At 43.3% G+C, this 14,819-nt stretch overlaps 1 protein-coding gene across 2 annotated transcripts; it reads right to left on the bottom strand.

Annotated features, from left to right (window-relative positions):
• Positions 1-13: 13 nt before the first annotated feature.
• klhdc10 (kelch domain containing 10) lies at positions 14-14,117 on the bottom strand. Of its 2 annotated transcripts, XM_035425040.1 has the most exons (10): positions 13,742-14,117; positions 9,151-9,243; positions 5,931-6,152; positions 5,164-5,318; positions 4,893-5,041; positions 4,667-4,751; positions 4,217-4,283; positions 3,932-3,979; positions 3,554-3,693; positions 14-3,305 (listed from the first exon to the last, which is right to left on the bottom strand). In XM_035425040.1, exons 1-10 carry the CDS (start codon positions 13,833-13,835, stop codon positions 3,096-3,098), a joined length of 1,263 nt encoding a protein of 420 aa, XP_035280931.1. In that variant the 5' UTR covers positions 13,836-14,117; the 3' UTR covers positions 14-3,095. The 2 variants fall into 2 exon arrangements, with proteins under 2 accessions (XP_035280931.1, XP_035280932.1); XM_035425041.1 differs by lacking the exon at positions 9,151-9,243 and having other exon boundaries at positions 13,742-14,116.
• Positions 14,118-14,819: the final 702 nt, after the last annotated feature.

Raw genomic sequence — 14,819 nt, 5'->3', positions numbered from 1 at the left:
AATCAAAGAGCCATAACCATTTACAGTACAAGTTTATTGATTCATCAACAATGAAAACAGTTACACATACAGGTAAGTAGTGACTGCCTTGTTTGTACAGCAGTGACTTGATCCCAGAAGCCCCTCCCCTCCAACAGAAAAAGGTTAATTATGACATCATGCACACCAGTCTCTTGTCACATGCACAAATTAAAAGGAGAGGGGAAATGAACAAAGGAAGTCAAAGGTCAGGCACAGAATTCGGCATGTGCGATCCCTAACCATATAGTAGCCAAGCGAACAAAAACTGCTGTCCCCAAAAATGTTTTTTTTTTTTCAATTTAAAAAGTGCTAGAGGAAAGGGTTTGGGAACACATACAGTACTTCCGTTGAGAAATGGGACAAAGACGCGAGTTTGGTTCCCCTCGTCAGAACCTTGTGTTCAAAGTGTCTTACGTTAGCTTGTTAACTATGCTGGTGTAAGGGTTCAGGGGAAACAAACTCAGTGTGGCATCCCCTTTACGGATTCACCCATTGAGCAGCTACTCTAAGAACTAACGTGCAGACTAGACAACTTCTTTATCAACACTTTTTTTTATATATATACGCATGGTGAGAGGGATGTGGTGTTTAAGAACAGTGTCGGATTTTTAAAGTTGTTTTTGAATGGCAAAGGGAATTTTAAGGCCCCAAATATCCTCCACGTCAACATCGTCGTGTGCTGACATATTTGGCATTACATAGTTATCCCTTCTCCATACAACATCCACCCAGTGACCTTTGACCTATGTTATGTACTGCAGCACAGGGGGAACATTAACTTTGAATAAAGCAGTTTATATGAAAAATTGTGTTTTTCTACACAATTTGCTCAAGTTTTTTTTTTGTTTTCTGACGACCAGACCACTGCAAATAGTGGCCCTAACTGTACAGGCCCACAGAGATGGTTTAAGATGTTCCACAAACAAATAATTAAATAGGTTTCCTTAAAAAGGAAACCAGTCATCGCCCCACCCCATCCCAAAGACAAATTTAAATCCCAATTCTTCCAACAAGGCAAAACAAACTTTCTTAAAAGTCCAGACATTAAAAATAAATATTTTGAAATGAAGTCCAGAAAATAAATGAAAGGATGCCTAAAAATGTACGCAGAATAAAATTTTTCACCCAATAGAATAATAATCTCACTAGATGAGGCCAACACAATTATAAAGGACAATTAAAATTTAATCCGTAAAAGGCTTTTACACAAGTTCCATAGAAATGTCATCACACTGTTTTTAAAACTTGATAAAGGCAATCCTTTGGAATTAACCCTTAGAATTAAAAAAATATGAACAAGATGAGAGATGAGGAAAAAAAATCACAAAGGTATGTCCACAAAAGTAATCAAAATCAAATTTCTGAAAGGTGGGCGGTGCAGAACAAATTTGAAATACAATTTAAAATGGCGCCATGGATACGAGAAAGTCATGGTGCCAAGGTTTGGTTCGTTCATTTGAACGGGTAGCCTCTGATCACATGTTCAGGGTCATCGTTCATGCCCAATCAGGGATCAGAATACACTACATTCTATGTACATGAAGTAGCAGACAAACTGATGCCATTTTTGAAATTTATAAAGGACCTCATCCTTCATTTTGGACACCGTAGCATGAATTTTAAAATGATTTACTCTTTTTGGGGCCTTCTCAAGAGAGCCAATAATTGTTTTAAATATCACCCTGTTGCATAAAAAAAGAAAGTTACTTCATTACTGTTAAAATTAGTTATTGAAAAAAGGCACTGAATTTCTAAAGGAATATCATGTTTCTTGTTTAAATGGATATAAATCATTGCACTAGGATAGGCCTGATAAGTAAAAATAACTGGTCAGTGTTTCAGACTATAGGCAGATAATAAAAAAGAAAAATTAATTTCACATTTTAAAAAAGACTTAAGCACCATATTCACAGTGAAGTAACATCTGGTGTGTAGATGGCTGTACAAGTAAGTAATCTGAAGGTATACTCGAGGAAGACTGGAAACGGGCGGGGCAAAACAGAGTACGGAGAAATCGTGGGGCGGGAGTTTGAGACTCAGGGGCTTGATTTGTGTTTTTATTGACCTTTGAGGACCTGCGTCCCTCAGTCCAGCCCAACACAGCGGCAAAGGGGATTAAAGATCATAAATATTAACTCCTTCACAAAATTTAGCCAATCAGAATGCACTTCCTTTCAAATTTTCAGCATTTCAGCCAATGTACCAAAGGAAAAAAAAGAAAAGAAAACTGTAGAAGGAAAAAAAAACTATTTTAAATGATCGTGCAGACATTCATAAAACTAAAGATTTACAAGTGGGAAATGGCAGTCACAAGGTTCTGAACTCAAGAAACGACAGTAAATATTACAATAAACAACTGACCAACTGAAATTTCAAATGGTACGTTCAAATGAGAAGATACTGGCAAACTACTCTTAAGATTGAAAACCAAAAGTCTGATTTTATTTGAAAAAAATAAAAGGAAAACTGGAGATCCTATAAAGGACACGGGACAATGCTAGTCAAGTGATAAAACAGTTCATGCGAGCACTTGAAAACACATGACACATCCTTCTCTGCACATTTTATCTTATTTCTGACCAGATGTCTCCTTCATGAATATTAAAATATCTTAATAAGGATGTTGTTGTAAAACTCAAAAATACGAACTAAAAAGGAAGGGGGAATTTTAAGAGTTTGAATCCAACCTTTACCAAACCTGCACCATGCAGAGGCACACACACACACACACACAAACAGCAGAATAATCAACTTGGCTTCTGAGTCCAGCACTCTCGGGGTAAATCTTGGGGGCGAGCTGGGCAGATGGGGCTCTTCTCTCCTCACACAGTGTCGATAAAACCGGACTTAAAAACAAGATTCCGTTGGGGTTTAAAAGCATCTTTCAAAGTGCAAACAAAAGGAAAACCGAAAAAAATAAAATGGAAATTAAAAAGGCATCCAACGTTTTGGTTTTAAGGCGGGCTACATTAAGAGATCTCGGCAGGGGCGGGGCGGGGCGGGGCTGGGGCGGGGTCTGGAGCCGGAGCTCTTCGTTCAGTCACGCGGCCCCGGGGCCCGGGGGCCGGGGGCCCTCATTTCAAACGCTCGATGAGGTCCTGCGTCAGGCCCAGGTTGAGCAGCTGCATGGTGGAGAGGTGAGCTAGCTGGGGGAAAGACCGGAGCAGCCTCTCCCAGCACAGTTCCAACAGGCTGGGCACCACCAGCCAGATCTTAAACAGGGAGCCAGTCCGCTTGTTCTCGTGAATGTTCACCACGCCGCCGTGGATGTACATGCAGCCGGCCTGAGGAGGAGGGGGGAGCGGGGGAGGGAGAGAGAGAGAGGGAGAAAGAGGTAGGGAGGGAGAAATGGAGAGAGAGTGAGGGAGGGAGAGGGGGAAGAGAGAATGAGATGAGAACAGCCAATGCTTAGCTAGGTTAGCGCATGCAGTGGACGCCACCTGCCCAGAAACTGCTACACGTCTTTACTGTGCACGCGTTTGTGCTCAGTCTGTGCGAACACGCATTGGTATCTTTCATTTGAACAGCTCACCGGGGTTACAGCAGCACAGTGGAAGTAGGCCGGCTCGGGCATGACCGCGGGCAGCCTGGTCCACTGGAAGGTCTGCAGGTTGATCTTCCACAGATCGGCCAGGATCAGCTCCCCGTTGTAGCCTCCGCAGATGAACACGTCTGAGGAGAGCGGCGGCGGCGGCGGCGTTAGCGCAGAGACACCAGAGCGGACTAGCCTCATAAACGCCTCACAGCCATACAGGCTTTTACAGAACAAAGCAGCGCAGCCGAGAGCAGGACGGTGTATAAGAGACCAGCGTAACTCAACAGCTATTCTCAACGGTGACAGCTTCACGTCTTCAGCAAAGTACAATACATAAAACAAGGAAGACGAGAGTGAAGCGGAGGGCAGACTCACCGTTGCGTATCTGTACACAGCTGTGACACCTCCTCGCAGCTGGATACCCTGTCAAAGCAAAGCAGAGGCTGTACCAAACTTGCATCTCGGACCACATTTAAAGCCAGCATCCCCCCCTCTTTCATTTCACCACCAGTGTCACCTGATCATCCGTTTGCTTTAAAGCACACCGAAAGATTGCTTAGCAAAATTCAAAAGCAAGTTACTTTTACTTAGTTACGTGTGAATTGTATTTCTTGTCCATACGTTTAGCATTTCCCTCCCCTGAGCACATTAAACACAAACCTAGTTTTTCATGCGGCTTGGTGGCGATTTCCTCCCACGAGTTTGTCTCCAGGTTGTAGGCATGAATCTGAAGAGCAGACAGACAGACAGAGCAAAGAGGGAACCATAAATGATCCGCACTATCCAAACAAACTGTCTCCATGCCGACGACAAGAACGGAAAGAAAGATTTACATTCGACGCTTAACATTTTCCATCTCGACAACAAGACCTGCCTACGAAACGTTTGGCTGCATTACTCAGCATTAAGTTCAGGCAAACTTAAGCCTTGATTATTTCAACATTTTGCACTTCTACTATGCTTTTCTAGCAAATAAATGAAGTGCGTCTGGTCGATTTACTTTGGTGATCATCCAACTTACCAAACTCTGTTAAAAAAATAAAAAAAGGCCTTAGTCATTGTTTGGGATGGGCAATACCTGAGGGGGGCGTCCCAGAGCTCACACAGTACCTTGTCCAAAGGATATGACGTCCAGGAAGTTCCGCCTCCCAGGATAAATATCCTCTGCCCATCGTGTGCTATTTCATGTCTGTATCTGAGGGAGGAGAGAGAGCACGTCAAACCTGGATCAGGCTGTGAGACCACGCCTTCGACCCCCATCCCCTACCGTGAAACCATGCCCCCAAGCCCCGCCCCCTCTCCCGGCATTGGCCGTTCCCCTCGAGGGGCTGCTCACCGCTCTTCCGGGAGGTCGTCGGGCGGGTTGTTGGGCTTGAGATGAATCCACTCGCGGGTGGTGAGGTCCAGCCTGTGCAGGTCTGTGCTGTAGATGTATCCCGTCGTGCCTCCGAACACGTACAGGTAGCCGTTGATAATGGCCATGGCCTGAGGAGCACAGCAGAGCCGGCCGGATTAGTGCGGACTGACCCCTGACCCCTGACCCACAACCCCCCGACTCAGTGCCATTAGTCCTGAGTCTCTCTGTCGGTGAGGGCTCTTTTGTCTACCTGTCCATAAATCCTGTTGGGCTTCTTCCCCCGGCAGTTGAGCAGAGACCATCGCTTGTATTTGACGTTGCAGACGTGGACGTCGTTCCCATTGTTCTCGCCGAAAGGGATCCCCGTACCGCCGAACACCAGCAGGTTGTTCCCGTGTAGGACAGCTGAAGGAAATGGGAGTGGGGGGTGGGGGGGGGGAGGGCGTGTTGGAACAGATCAAAGTTAGGCAGCAACTAACAGCATGGAGTCTGGATCTCACCCAAAACCCCTAAAACAACCACACCCCACCGACCTCATCTAAACTTTGAACACCTTTAGCAGGCTCTTTGTAGACTCTGAAACCCGCTGGCTATTTAACACACTAGTACATGGAAACATTATAGGACTGATGGAATGCATCCATTTAGTACAACATAAATATCGCAATGTCAAAGTCACCAAGGGCGAACTACACAAACTATATTTCATCTGAAAGATAAAATAACTCACTTCAGCCAAGGGAATGCAAAATTAGCCTTATATTTTTTTACTTTTTTTTTTTTTTCCACGAGAAAATAATACACTGCAATTATCAAAATGTGCGAAACATTTTTTCCCCCATTTATCTGGAAGTCTATATGCCATTTTACATACAGAAATTTAAAAAGAAAATTATAGGAAAATCTTATTTTTAAGAACCCACTTAAACTCCATTGCAGTTTCCAATCAGGGAACCCCTGATGCAGACACAACACCGCCACCTGCTGGTGTGGAGGCAGCGGGCAGGGGGCGCTCACCGGACATGGAGGCCAGCTCCGTGGGCATGTAGCCCTCGGTGCGGATCTGCTGCCAGGTGCCCGTGGCGAAGTGGTACCGCCACAGCTCGCGGAACAGCGGGTAGTCCTCGTTCTCCGAGCCGCCCGACTCGTCGTAGTCCGGGTTGTAGCCGCCGAAGACGTACAGGTTAGCGTTGTCCGCTACGCAGCGGTGTCCGCTTCGGGCGGGGGGTGCGCGGTGACCTGGGGGGGAGGGGGGGGGGAGGAGGCGGGGAAAAGAGGGTCGCGGCCGTGTTAAGAGAAGGAAGAGTGGACGCTGCCCTAGCATCTTTTCAGGGAGGAGCGATTTCCACTGAGTGTCCGTGTTTCACAACTCATGGGAAACATTAACTGAAAGCGCAATGGCGAAAAAGCCTCTGCGCTATTTTAGCTTACAAACCCACCGGTCGAGGAAATTAAAACGAATAATTAGCATCTGTGGGCTGTGAAATTGAACACGTATTCCCCTCTGGAAAAAATGTCAAAACACAAGTTGGCCTCTGGAACGTGGACGCTCGCACGGAACTCGCTCGTCCCTGTCGTTTCCGACGGCAATCGCGGCGCACGCGCGTCTCGCCCGCACGGATGCTCGGTGACTGACGTCCGAAAACATCCCAATAACGAGATGCTAATCTGGGGCTTTTAATTGGGGAAAAAGCCATGAGGAGACACGCTCTTAATTATGGTGAATTAACCATGTGGTGCCCTCTCCTGGAACACCGCCAAGTTCTTTTTAGCCATTCTGCGGCTAACAATTTCAAAAAATAAAAAATCTAAATCAGGAATAGTATGTGAAGTCTCTTTCCATAAGACTGACAAGAAGTTGTACCATCTCATGGGTCCTTAAAATATCATTTTACTCAAACGTCATTTGATAACAATGCACAGGTTTCAGTGAATGCACACATACTTTTCATTTAATACAAAGACATACTACGTCTTTAAGCCAATGTTATGCATTTCAAATGACTGCTCAAAAAAAAAAAAAAAGAGCAGAGTCAAATTTTGCTGACTTGGGAGGAAAGGTTTAAAAGTGGCATGATTTAAGTAAAGTTTGTAAAAATTAAAATTAAAATTAAAACACACTGCCAAGAACTAATACAGCAAATTTCTGGAGGAAAACGACACAATATCAAACAAAATACCAAAAAAATGCATCTGGAATATGCATGTTAAACAGTGAAAACCACTCTTCCCCCAGATTATTTTCCAGCCATTTCATACAGACAAGGATCACATTCTACTCTCATCCATTACTTTCCGGAACATTCTGTGACAGATTTGGCAGCTGTTCGTTTTGCAAGAGCGGACATGACAGTAACAGCAAAGAACACACTATGCATTACAAAGCAACAGCCACTCATTATTAATTATTATTAATATTATTATTATTATTATTATTATTATTAATAAAAAAAAATAAAAAAAACATTTATAGGCTTATGAATTTCCACTCAAGTGAGCAACGGTCAAGTTCGGAATATGGGGGAGTGTTTTAATTTTCTTTTTTATTTTAAGCTATATGCACAGTTTTACATCAAGCTGGACACAATTGTTGCTGCTCACTGCCAAATACCAGGGCTCCATGACTAAGACTGCTGTGTCATGTTACTTCATTCAATCAATTATTTCTAAGGTTCTAGTATGCTGTAAATCTGCAAACCAACAGCCCTGAGAATTCCAGAAATGTCTCAAAATCTCCAAACACAAAATGGAAGTGTCTAAACCACCATGACTTTGCACATGCAGTTGCATAAAAGATTTCAAAACAATTTAAACATCATAAGTCCCAAATTTCAGGTATAGATCAATGATGCCTTTTTACGATACACCTTATTTGACATTCAAAAAAATATATATATAGCCTAATGTTAAAAAAATAGTTCTGATTTGTAAAGTACATACAGAACATAGCACATCACCAAACCGCACGGCATCAAACTAATCACCCAAATCACAGTATTTACAGAGGGTAGCTGCTCCGCTCGTAAACTGAGTTTATGACAAGCAGTGGAATCTGGAGAGGGGTTTGTGATGCAAGACGATGATTAAAACCAGTGATTTAAAAAGGCTATAGCCTTTCTAGCCATCCCCTCTGCCCAAACGCACATTCACACACACAACCAAAAAAAATAAAAATTAAAAAAAAGGATTCTGGTTATACAAGCTGGAGTGAAAATACTGTTAACGAAGTGCCACTGAAAAGCCACACGCCTTAAGTCCTGAAAAGTGTGTACTCGCTGGACTTGCAATCACACTGTTATGTGGACAGTAACAGGGTGCTTAAGTCACACAATCATTAACCATCTTTCTTTTTTCCACCCTAATCTGTACCCAATGCAAATACCAGTACCAAGTCTCATTTTTTCTATTTGTCCATGTCATGGTGCTCCATGATCCTGAGTACTGTCAGTTGAAACCGTTTTGCATAGCAGTGCTTTCAGTGAGTTCTAAGGTTTTTCAATGGCGGAAATTTGAAAATATTTAAATGGTTTTTTTGGGGGGGAATTTCAGTTAAAATGAGGACCATTCCCCGTTGGAGATTGAGGGGGAGCAACATGTTCCTTTTCAATCACCACAAAACCAACCAACTTTAATCAAGCCTTTGGTCAGGCGTTTACACGATTACACGGTCAGAAGGGAACAGTAAGTCCACCTTACTGCTGCGGGGGGGAAAAAAATACATTATAATAAAAATTCAAGCGTTCATCAGCTGTGGTCAAAACAGGATGTCCTCACGTATCTCGACGCTTATGAATCACTCCAAAAGCCCACACAGCAGCCGACTGAGAGGGACACATCACGAGTGAAAACAATTCAAAACAGGAAAGACTCCACAAAAAAAAAATGCAAAAAAAAAAATGGAGGGGAAAGCAGATGTTAAAATGCCACACGCCAGAACAGACACTGGACACTCGCACCCGTGCCCCCGACACAAACACACAGTCGCTCCGATGGAACCACACCCAACAGGAGGCCAGCCTGAAGAACCGGGTGCTGGAGAGAGGTGGCCTTTCGCCTCGAAAGCCAGAAAAGAGTTCGGGGAGCCAAGGGAGAGAGGAGGAGGAGGACGACGGACAATCGCTCGGCTCCTACAGGTCGCTTTGAGCCTTTTGCTTTAGTTCTTTTTTTTCAGAATTTTTTTTTTTTTTTTTTTTTTTTTTTTTTTTTTTAAGAGTTTCTGAGCTGGCACATTACCCACCTTCTCTCAAAAACCTGTTAGGGATCCGCAGGCTGGGGCAAGGCTGGCTGAAGATGCGTCGAGCCTGAAGCCACCGTACTCTCTTCTTTGAGCCTGTCGCCACAACCACCAGTCATGAGTCAGTCACACAGACAGCGCAAGACAATGGCAAAAAAGAATAAACAACAGTCAACTCCGCACACTCGGCTAACACCCGCTGCACCCGCCAACTCTCTCCCTAGCCTGCAGCCCACGGGGAGAGAGGGACAGACAAAACAGACGGACAGACAGACAGACGGACAGACACATGGGACATGAGAACAAAATATGCCCTTTCCCAGAACAAAAAAAAAAAACCTTTAAGAGAGGCGACAGAACTTTCTTTCCCTTGGAAAGCAAGTGGAGACCCCCTCTTGCCGTCGATTTTCAGACAGGCACCGCAAACACAGTTTCTCAAAAAGCAGACCCGGAGCGAGGCTGTGCACAAAACACTCATGGGACATCAGAGTTTGATTCGCCAGTTCTTATAAGAGATAGAACAGAATAGAACAGAGCACAATAGAAAATGCAGTCCAGGGAAATGGAACTGAATTTAATGAGAGAACAGAATTTTACTGCACCCTTTCCCCCCTTCAGTTCCTCTTTATCACTTGAAAACATTATGGTCCCAATTAATTATCACTTATAAATATGTATTTATTTTTCATAATACAGTAAGTGCATCATCATACAAATGAATAATGAATGGCAAATACAAAAAAATAGATAAATAAATAAAATGTATTCTTCTTCTAGAGGTGAATAAAGAATTTGCATTACAGGTCAGACGTGGAAAAGCAGTTACAGGTCAGACGTGGAAAAGCAGTTCTGTCAGAACATTACCCATGGTGCCTTGCAAAGTCAACTCGCTGCAGAAAGCTGATAAGACCGAGCAGACACACACACAACTTCAAACTGCGATATCCAGCACGTGCAGGAGGAGGAGGAGGCCCCCTGAAAAAACTCTCCCAAGATCAGGCCTGGAGAATGGGTGGGGGTGGGGGTGGGGGGGGAGGCTGCAAAAAGCCTGCTAGACAAAGACCCCATTCAAACAGTAAACCCAACAAAAGCAAACACAACGTGTCACCGTTCTAACTGCAGCAAAATGGGGGCCTTGGATTCCACGTGGACCAGTCACCTCACCCAGCGAACACAACAAGGCATTAAACGTAAATGCCGTCTGTTAAGCTGTTATGCTCAAGTGCAAACACAAGCCACAGACACCGTGACCTCGCCTTAATCGCCATTCAGTTTTCAAACCTCCTGTTCACAACACGTCTGTGTAGCCAACTCTCAAGCACCCTCGTGTAATCCATTCACCTGGTTCCCCTTCACTTTATAGATTTTTTTTGGCTCCAGCTTGGTCTTGCCTACTTTCCTTCTGCTTCTCCTTCTCCTTCTCCTCCTCCTCCTCCTCCTCCTCCTCCTCCTCTCCCCCCTTCACATTTTCTACTAAGCATCTCTGTGACAGTGTCTCGGTAATAGAAATTGCCTACAGCTCAACTGAATTGTTTGTGGTTCTGTGGGTACATGCATTTTTAAATGTTCCATGGATGAGAACACTGTGTGCATAAAATCAGTCCACACAGGCCGATTATTTATTAAATGGCTCTTAGGAGCTTGGTGGGTTGCCAGAACAGATTTCTGCTTTGTTCTGCCCGGTTATTCAGAGCTGCTCATAATTGGTGCTGGTGAGCAGTGAAACATGGAAATCCACCTATCAGTGCAACTGGCATCCCAGTGCGGTCCTCCTGTGCATAGTTAGAGCAAATAGGGGCTGACTGCATGTTTTTCAGAGGATATCATTCTAGTCCGGGGGGTCCAATCTTATCTGAAAAGGGCCTATTTGCGAGCAGGTTTTTTGATTTAGCTCAGCACTAAGACACCCAATTCAGCTAATCATAGTCTTCAAAGAAGACCTTGATGAGTGGAATCTGGCATCATAGTGCCAGGCTACAACAAAAACCTGCACCCAAATAGGCCCTTTTCAGATACGACTGGACCCCCCTGGACTAGTCTGCCTTCTCCACAATTCTTCTCCATGGAGGGGACTCCAGCAGAGAAGCAGGCCAGCGGGCACAAATGGGACTTCCAAAATCAGGAGATAAAACAAAACAGGGACAAGCAGTTCAGTGAAAAAACCTGTTTAGTTTTTGGGACGGTTAGCTGCCTGACATTGGCCCGAAGCCGACGCATTAGTACATCACAACATCATAGAGACCAGAGCAGAAGTATAAACGGGTCCCTGGGTTTGGCAAGGTCAAGAAGCCTCCTTGTTCCAGCTCACTGAACTTACTGATTCAACCAGTCACAGGTTGTACCTACGGTACCTGCACTGCAGAATTTGCTAAACTACCCATGTGTGAAATGAGCTGGCATACAAAAGGATACAATACACCGTTTCCTACAAACTGATCATAAAACTTAAGATTTCACACTTAGCTTACCGTACAGCAAACTTTAAGGATTGACCCTCCCACCCTCCATTCAAGGTAGAAAAAAAACATGAAAATCAGAGTAATTCTGCCTGGTTGGGATAACTGCTAAACTAAAAGGCCACTAATTCACTCATACGGTTGGCTAAAAATGTGACGACAGCTGTCATTTAAAATAATCAAACCAATCGCACAGAACATCAATACAGCACAATGACTCCCTATGACATTGAATGCATAAGCAGCAATTACTGCACACTCTCTCTCACATCAGCACAAGGGGAGCTGTTCGAATTGGATTCTTGGTCAGTACCTACAGGCTTGTACTTTATCCACAGGGGCTAAAGTACAGATTCAAGCTGTATAGGTTTTAAGAAAGGCATTAAAAATCCAAATCAATAAAAAAATAAAATAAAATAAAATAAAAAAAAAAACACCGACATGACACTTGGCAAAATGCCACTTCTCATTTACCTTTAATGCTCCAATCTGCCCAGGGGCATAGGTACTGACACGTACACTCAGTACACTCACGTGCATGCGTCATGACCAAGCTTATGACAAATAATCAATCATTTTTCTCCTCATTTTATCACTGTGACCTGCACGAATTTAACACCAGACTTCCATGCGCTGTGTGTTGGTGTTCCCGAATCTACCTTTTACGGAACTGCTACAATTCCCAAATCAAGCACAAATTCATCCTTGCGTTCTAGCGCAGCAAAATCAACACGGTGTTTCAAAAATCAAATCAATTGTCCCGGGGTTTGTTTCCGGTTGGTGCGGCCGCGTTTAATGTCCCATTGTTATGCGACACGACTATGCTCTTTTGACCAGTCGCTGCAGCAGGATCGTAAAATCACAGAGGTTAGGCTGCGTTTTTTTTTTTTTTTTTTTTTTTTTTTTTAATCTTGCGGAGAACAGATCCAGAAGGCAAGCAACGGCAGTTTTTTTTTTTTTTTTTTTTTTTTAAACAGACGATTTCCACATCCCGAAAACAGAGCAGAGAAGGCCCTAATAAACGTGGAAACCAAATGTGGACATGCCTTCACAAATACTATGGCAAACAATGATATTAAATCAAAAGACTTTTATCTGACGTTGCATTACTGGTTGCATTTCCTCAGTTATTATCCGCGCCACAGTCCTGCATGTCGTAGGCATACATGAAATGCGCACTGATGTGTTAATCAAGCGGACACCCGCGATTAACAGTCGGGTCACTCAATAACACGGCCAGATAAAACGTAGCAATACATCCAGCCGATTTGCTAGCTAGTGCTCACCGGTCGTTAGAGCATCAACTGGTCGAGCCAGTAAGAACTAACGTGGGTTTTCTCCAATCAGTTGCAATTTTAGCATGTAAACAAACAACCAACACAAAACGAGACACCCAGCTACACAGCAAGCTTAGTATAAGTTCAACCATTTGCTTTGTTTTGCTATTAAGAACGCAGACTACGGGTAGTCTGAATAAAACACAATTCTTTTTCAAACGCGTTTAACAAATGAAGCCAGTACACTCAATCTAATGTTTACATTACGATCAAGTAGACTAACGCTGGGTTAGCAGCATTTCCTGCTACCTTGGCCAAACCGCTCAGTGGGCAATGCACAGAAACATAGTCAGCGTTTAAGTTTGCCCTGGTCAGTACCGGACTTAAAATCCGTTACCTACTTTGTTTTCCCTAGGGGTTGTTTATTAACTTGCATATCTACTAGCTATCACTAGCTAGCTACCAACCTTAGCACCAGCAATGATTTCATAATTTCTAAACGGCAAGATCGAGCTAACCATAACTAGGTATCGGCAAATTAGGTCTATCCAACAATTCAAGTTTTAACGAGATGAATGTCGTTTGTCTACAGTCAATCGAACCCATGCATTTCAATTATCTCTGCTTTAGAAAATACGTTTGCCGGGCTTTAAATAAAGCTAGCTGCTAACTATAACAAGCTAGATGCAAATTCATGTTAGCGGTCTAGTGAATTAGCTAGATTTAGAAATACTGCAACTGCACGGTTTTGCTTGTAACCACAACGTCAACACGAAACCTTTTATCAACGTTTTAGCCAGGCAGCTAGTTAGCAGGCTAACAGAGAACCAGTGTTATGACAACGGATTGTTTTTAACTGACCTGCTACTCTGAGTGGAGGCCTCCCTGACAGTTTCTCGAATTTATTCAGCTGGTCCAAACTGCGAGTGTTTTCAGCGCCTTCTGCGGCTGACATGATTTCACAAACGAAATTAAACAAACAAAATGTTATTTAGGTGAACTTAAGCGTTGAACAAAACCTTTAAGGTGCTGGTTTTACATTCCTAATACTGTGCTAAAACGACATCGCTTCTCAGAGAAAAAAACCCATCTGCCAAACTGCGCGGCCTTTAAATACCGCCGATCTGTCAGATAAACCGGTGCTGTGAGTTCCGCAAGACGGGAAAGAGAAGAGATTTGTGTGCAGAAAGCGGAATGCGACTACATTGCTTTGGAGATATGGAAACCTCATCAGAAGATGGCAGTACACAGCAATGAAAGCGAAAAGTAATTATTTTGGGACTGTGCCATTCAGATGCTGAAATGACAAAATTGTGTATTCTGTGTTTAAACCAATCAGAGTGTTGAAGGGCCGTCCACCCGGTTTCATACGTACCAGCCTTACACACAGCTTGGTGAGCCTGGCAAAAAGGTGCAAAAGGAGACAACATACTTTACACTTAGTGTAACAAAGATTTCTCCAGACAGTCTAGAATTGACTTTTGGCTTGTACCCAGAAATATCAAATATCAAATGGCGGACATTTCTGTTAATGTTCTTCCCACTCCATTCGCAAACCACTAGTAATATTAACATACAATTTTATACCTGTCCTGGTGTTACCAAATCGTCTTACTGGAAACACAATTCGTTATGGAAGATTTAGACTGTTAAAGCAGAGATCACTTATCTCATTACTTTTTACAGAAGGCTAACAGAGAATTCAGTAGTGTACAAACAGTGAACTTTTTTAATTTTAAGCTTCCAAGTATTTTAAGAAATTACAGTAGTCATTTTGTCAGAATTTGAAAAGATGAAGATGGTTCTATATTTGGTATTGCCTCACTTTATCAAAAAAGAAAAATAGTCAAGACAGCTATACAGAAACAGATTGTACAAATATGTTTGATTTGCAGAACAAATTAGATTACATTTACTAAAGAAAGGTTGGAGGAACATG

The sequence above is a fragment of the Anguilla anguilla genome, chromosome 7, assembly GCF_013347855.1.
Source record: "Anguilla anguilla isolate fAngAng1 chromosome 7, fAngAng1.pri, whole genome shotgun sequence".
Lineage (NCBI taxonomy): Eukaryota > Metazoa > Chordata > Actinopteri > Anguilliformes > Anguillidae > Anguilla > Anguilla anguilla.
The sequence above is the reverse complement of the archived record's forward strand: the minus strand, read 5'-3'. Positions and strand labels throughout refer to the sequence as shown.

Excerpts from the sequence above, each read along its gene's own strand:
- klhdc10 (XM_035425040.1), bottom strand. The coding sequence starts at position 13,835 with ATGTCAGCCGCAGAAGGCGCTGAAAACACTCGCAGTTTGGACCAGCTG. Across the intron at positions 9,244-13,741 it reads GCCTCCACTCAGAGTAGCAG|GCTCAAAGAAGAGAGTACGG; the intron begins GTCAGTTAAAAA and ends TTGTGGCGACAG. Across the intron at positions 3,694-3,931 it reads CTGTGTACAGATACGCAACG|ACGTGTTCATCTGCGGAGGC; the intron begins GTGAGTCTGCCC and ends CGCTCTCCTCAG.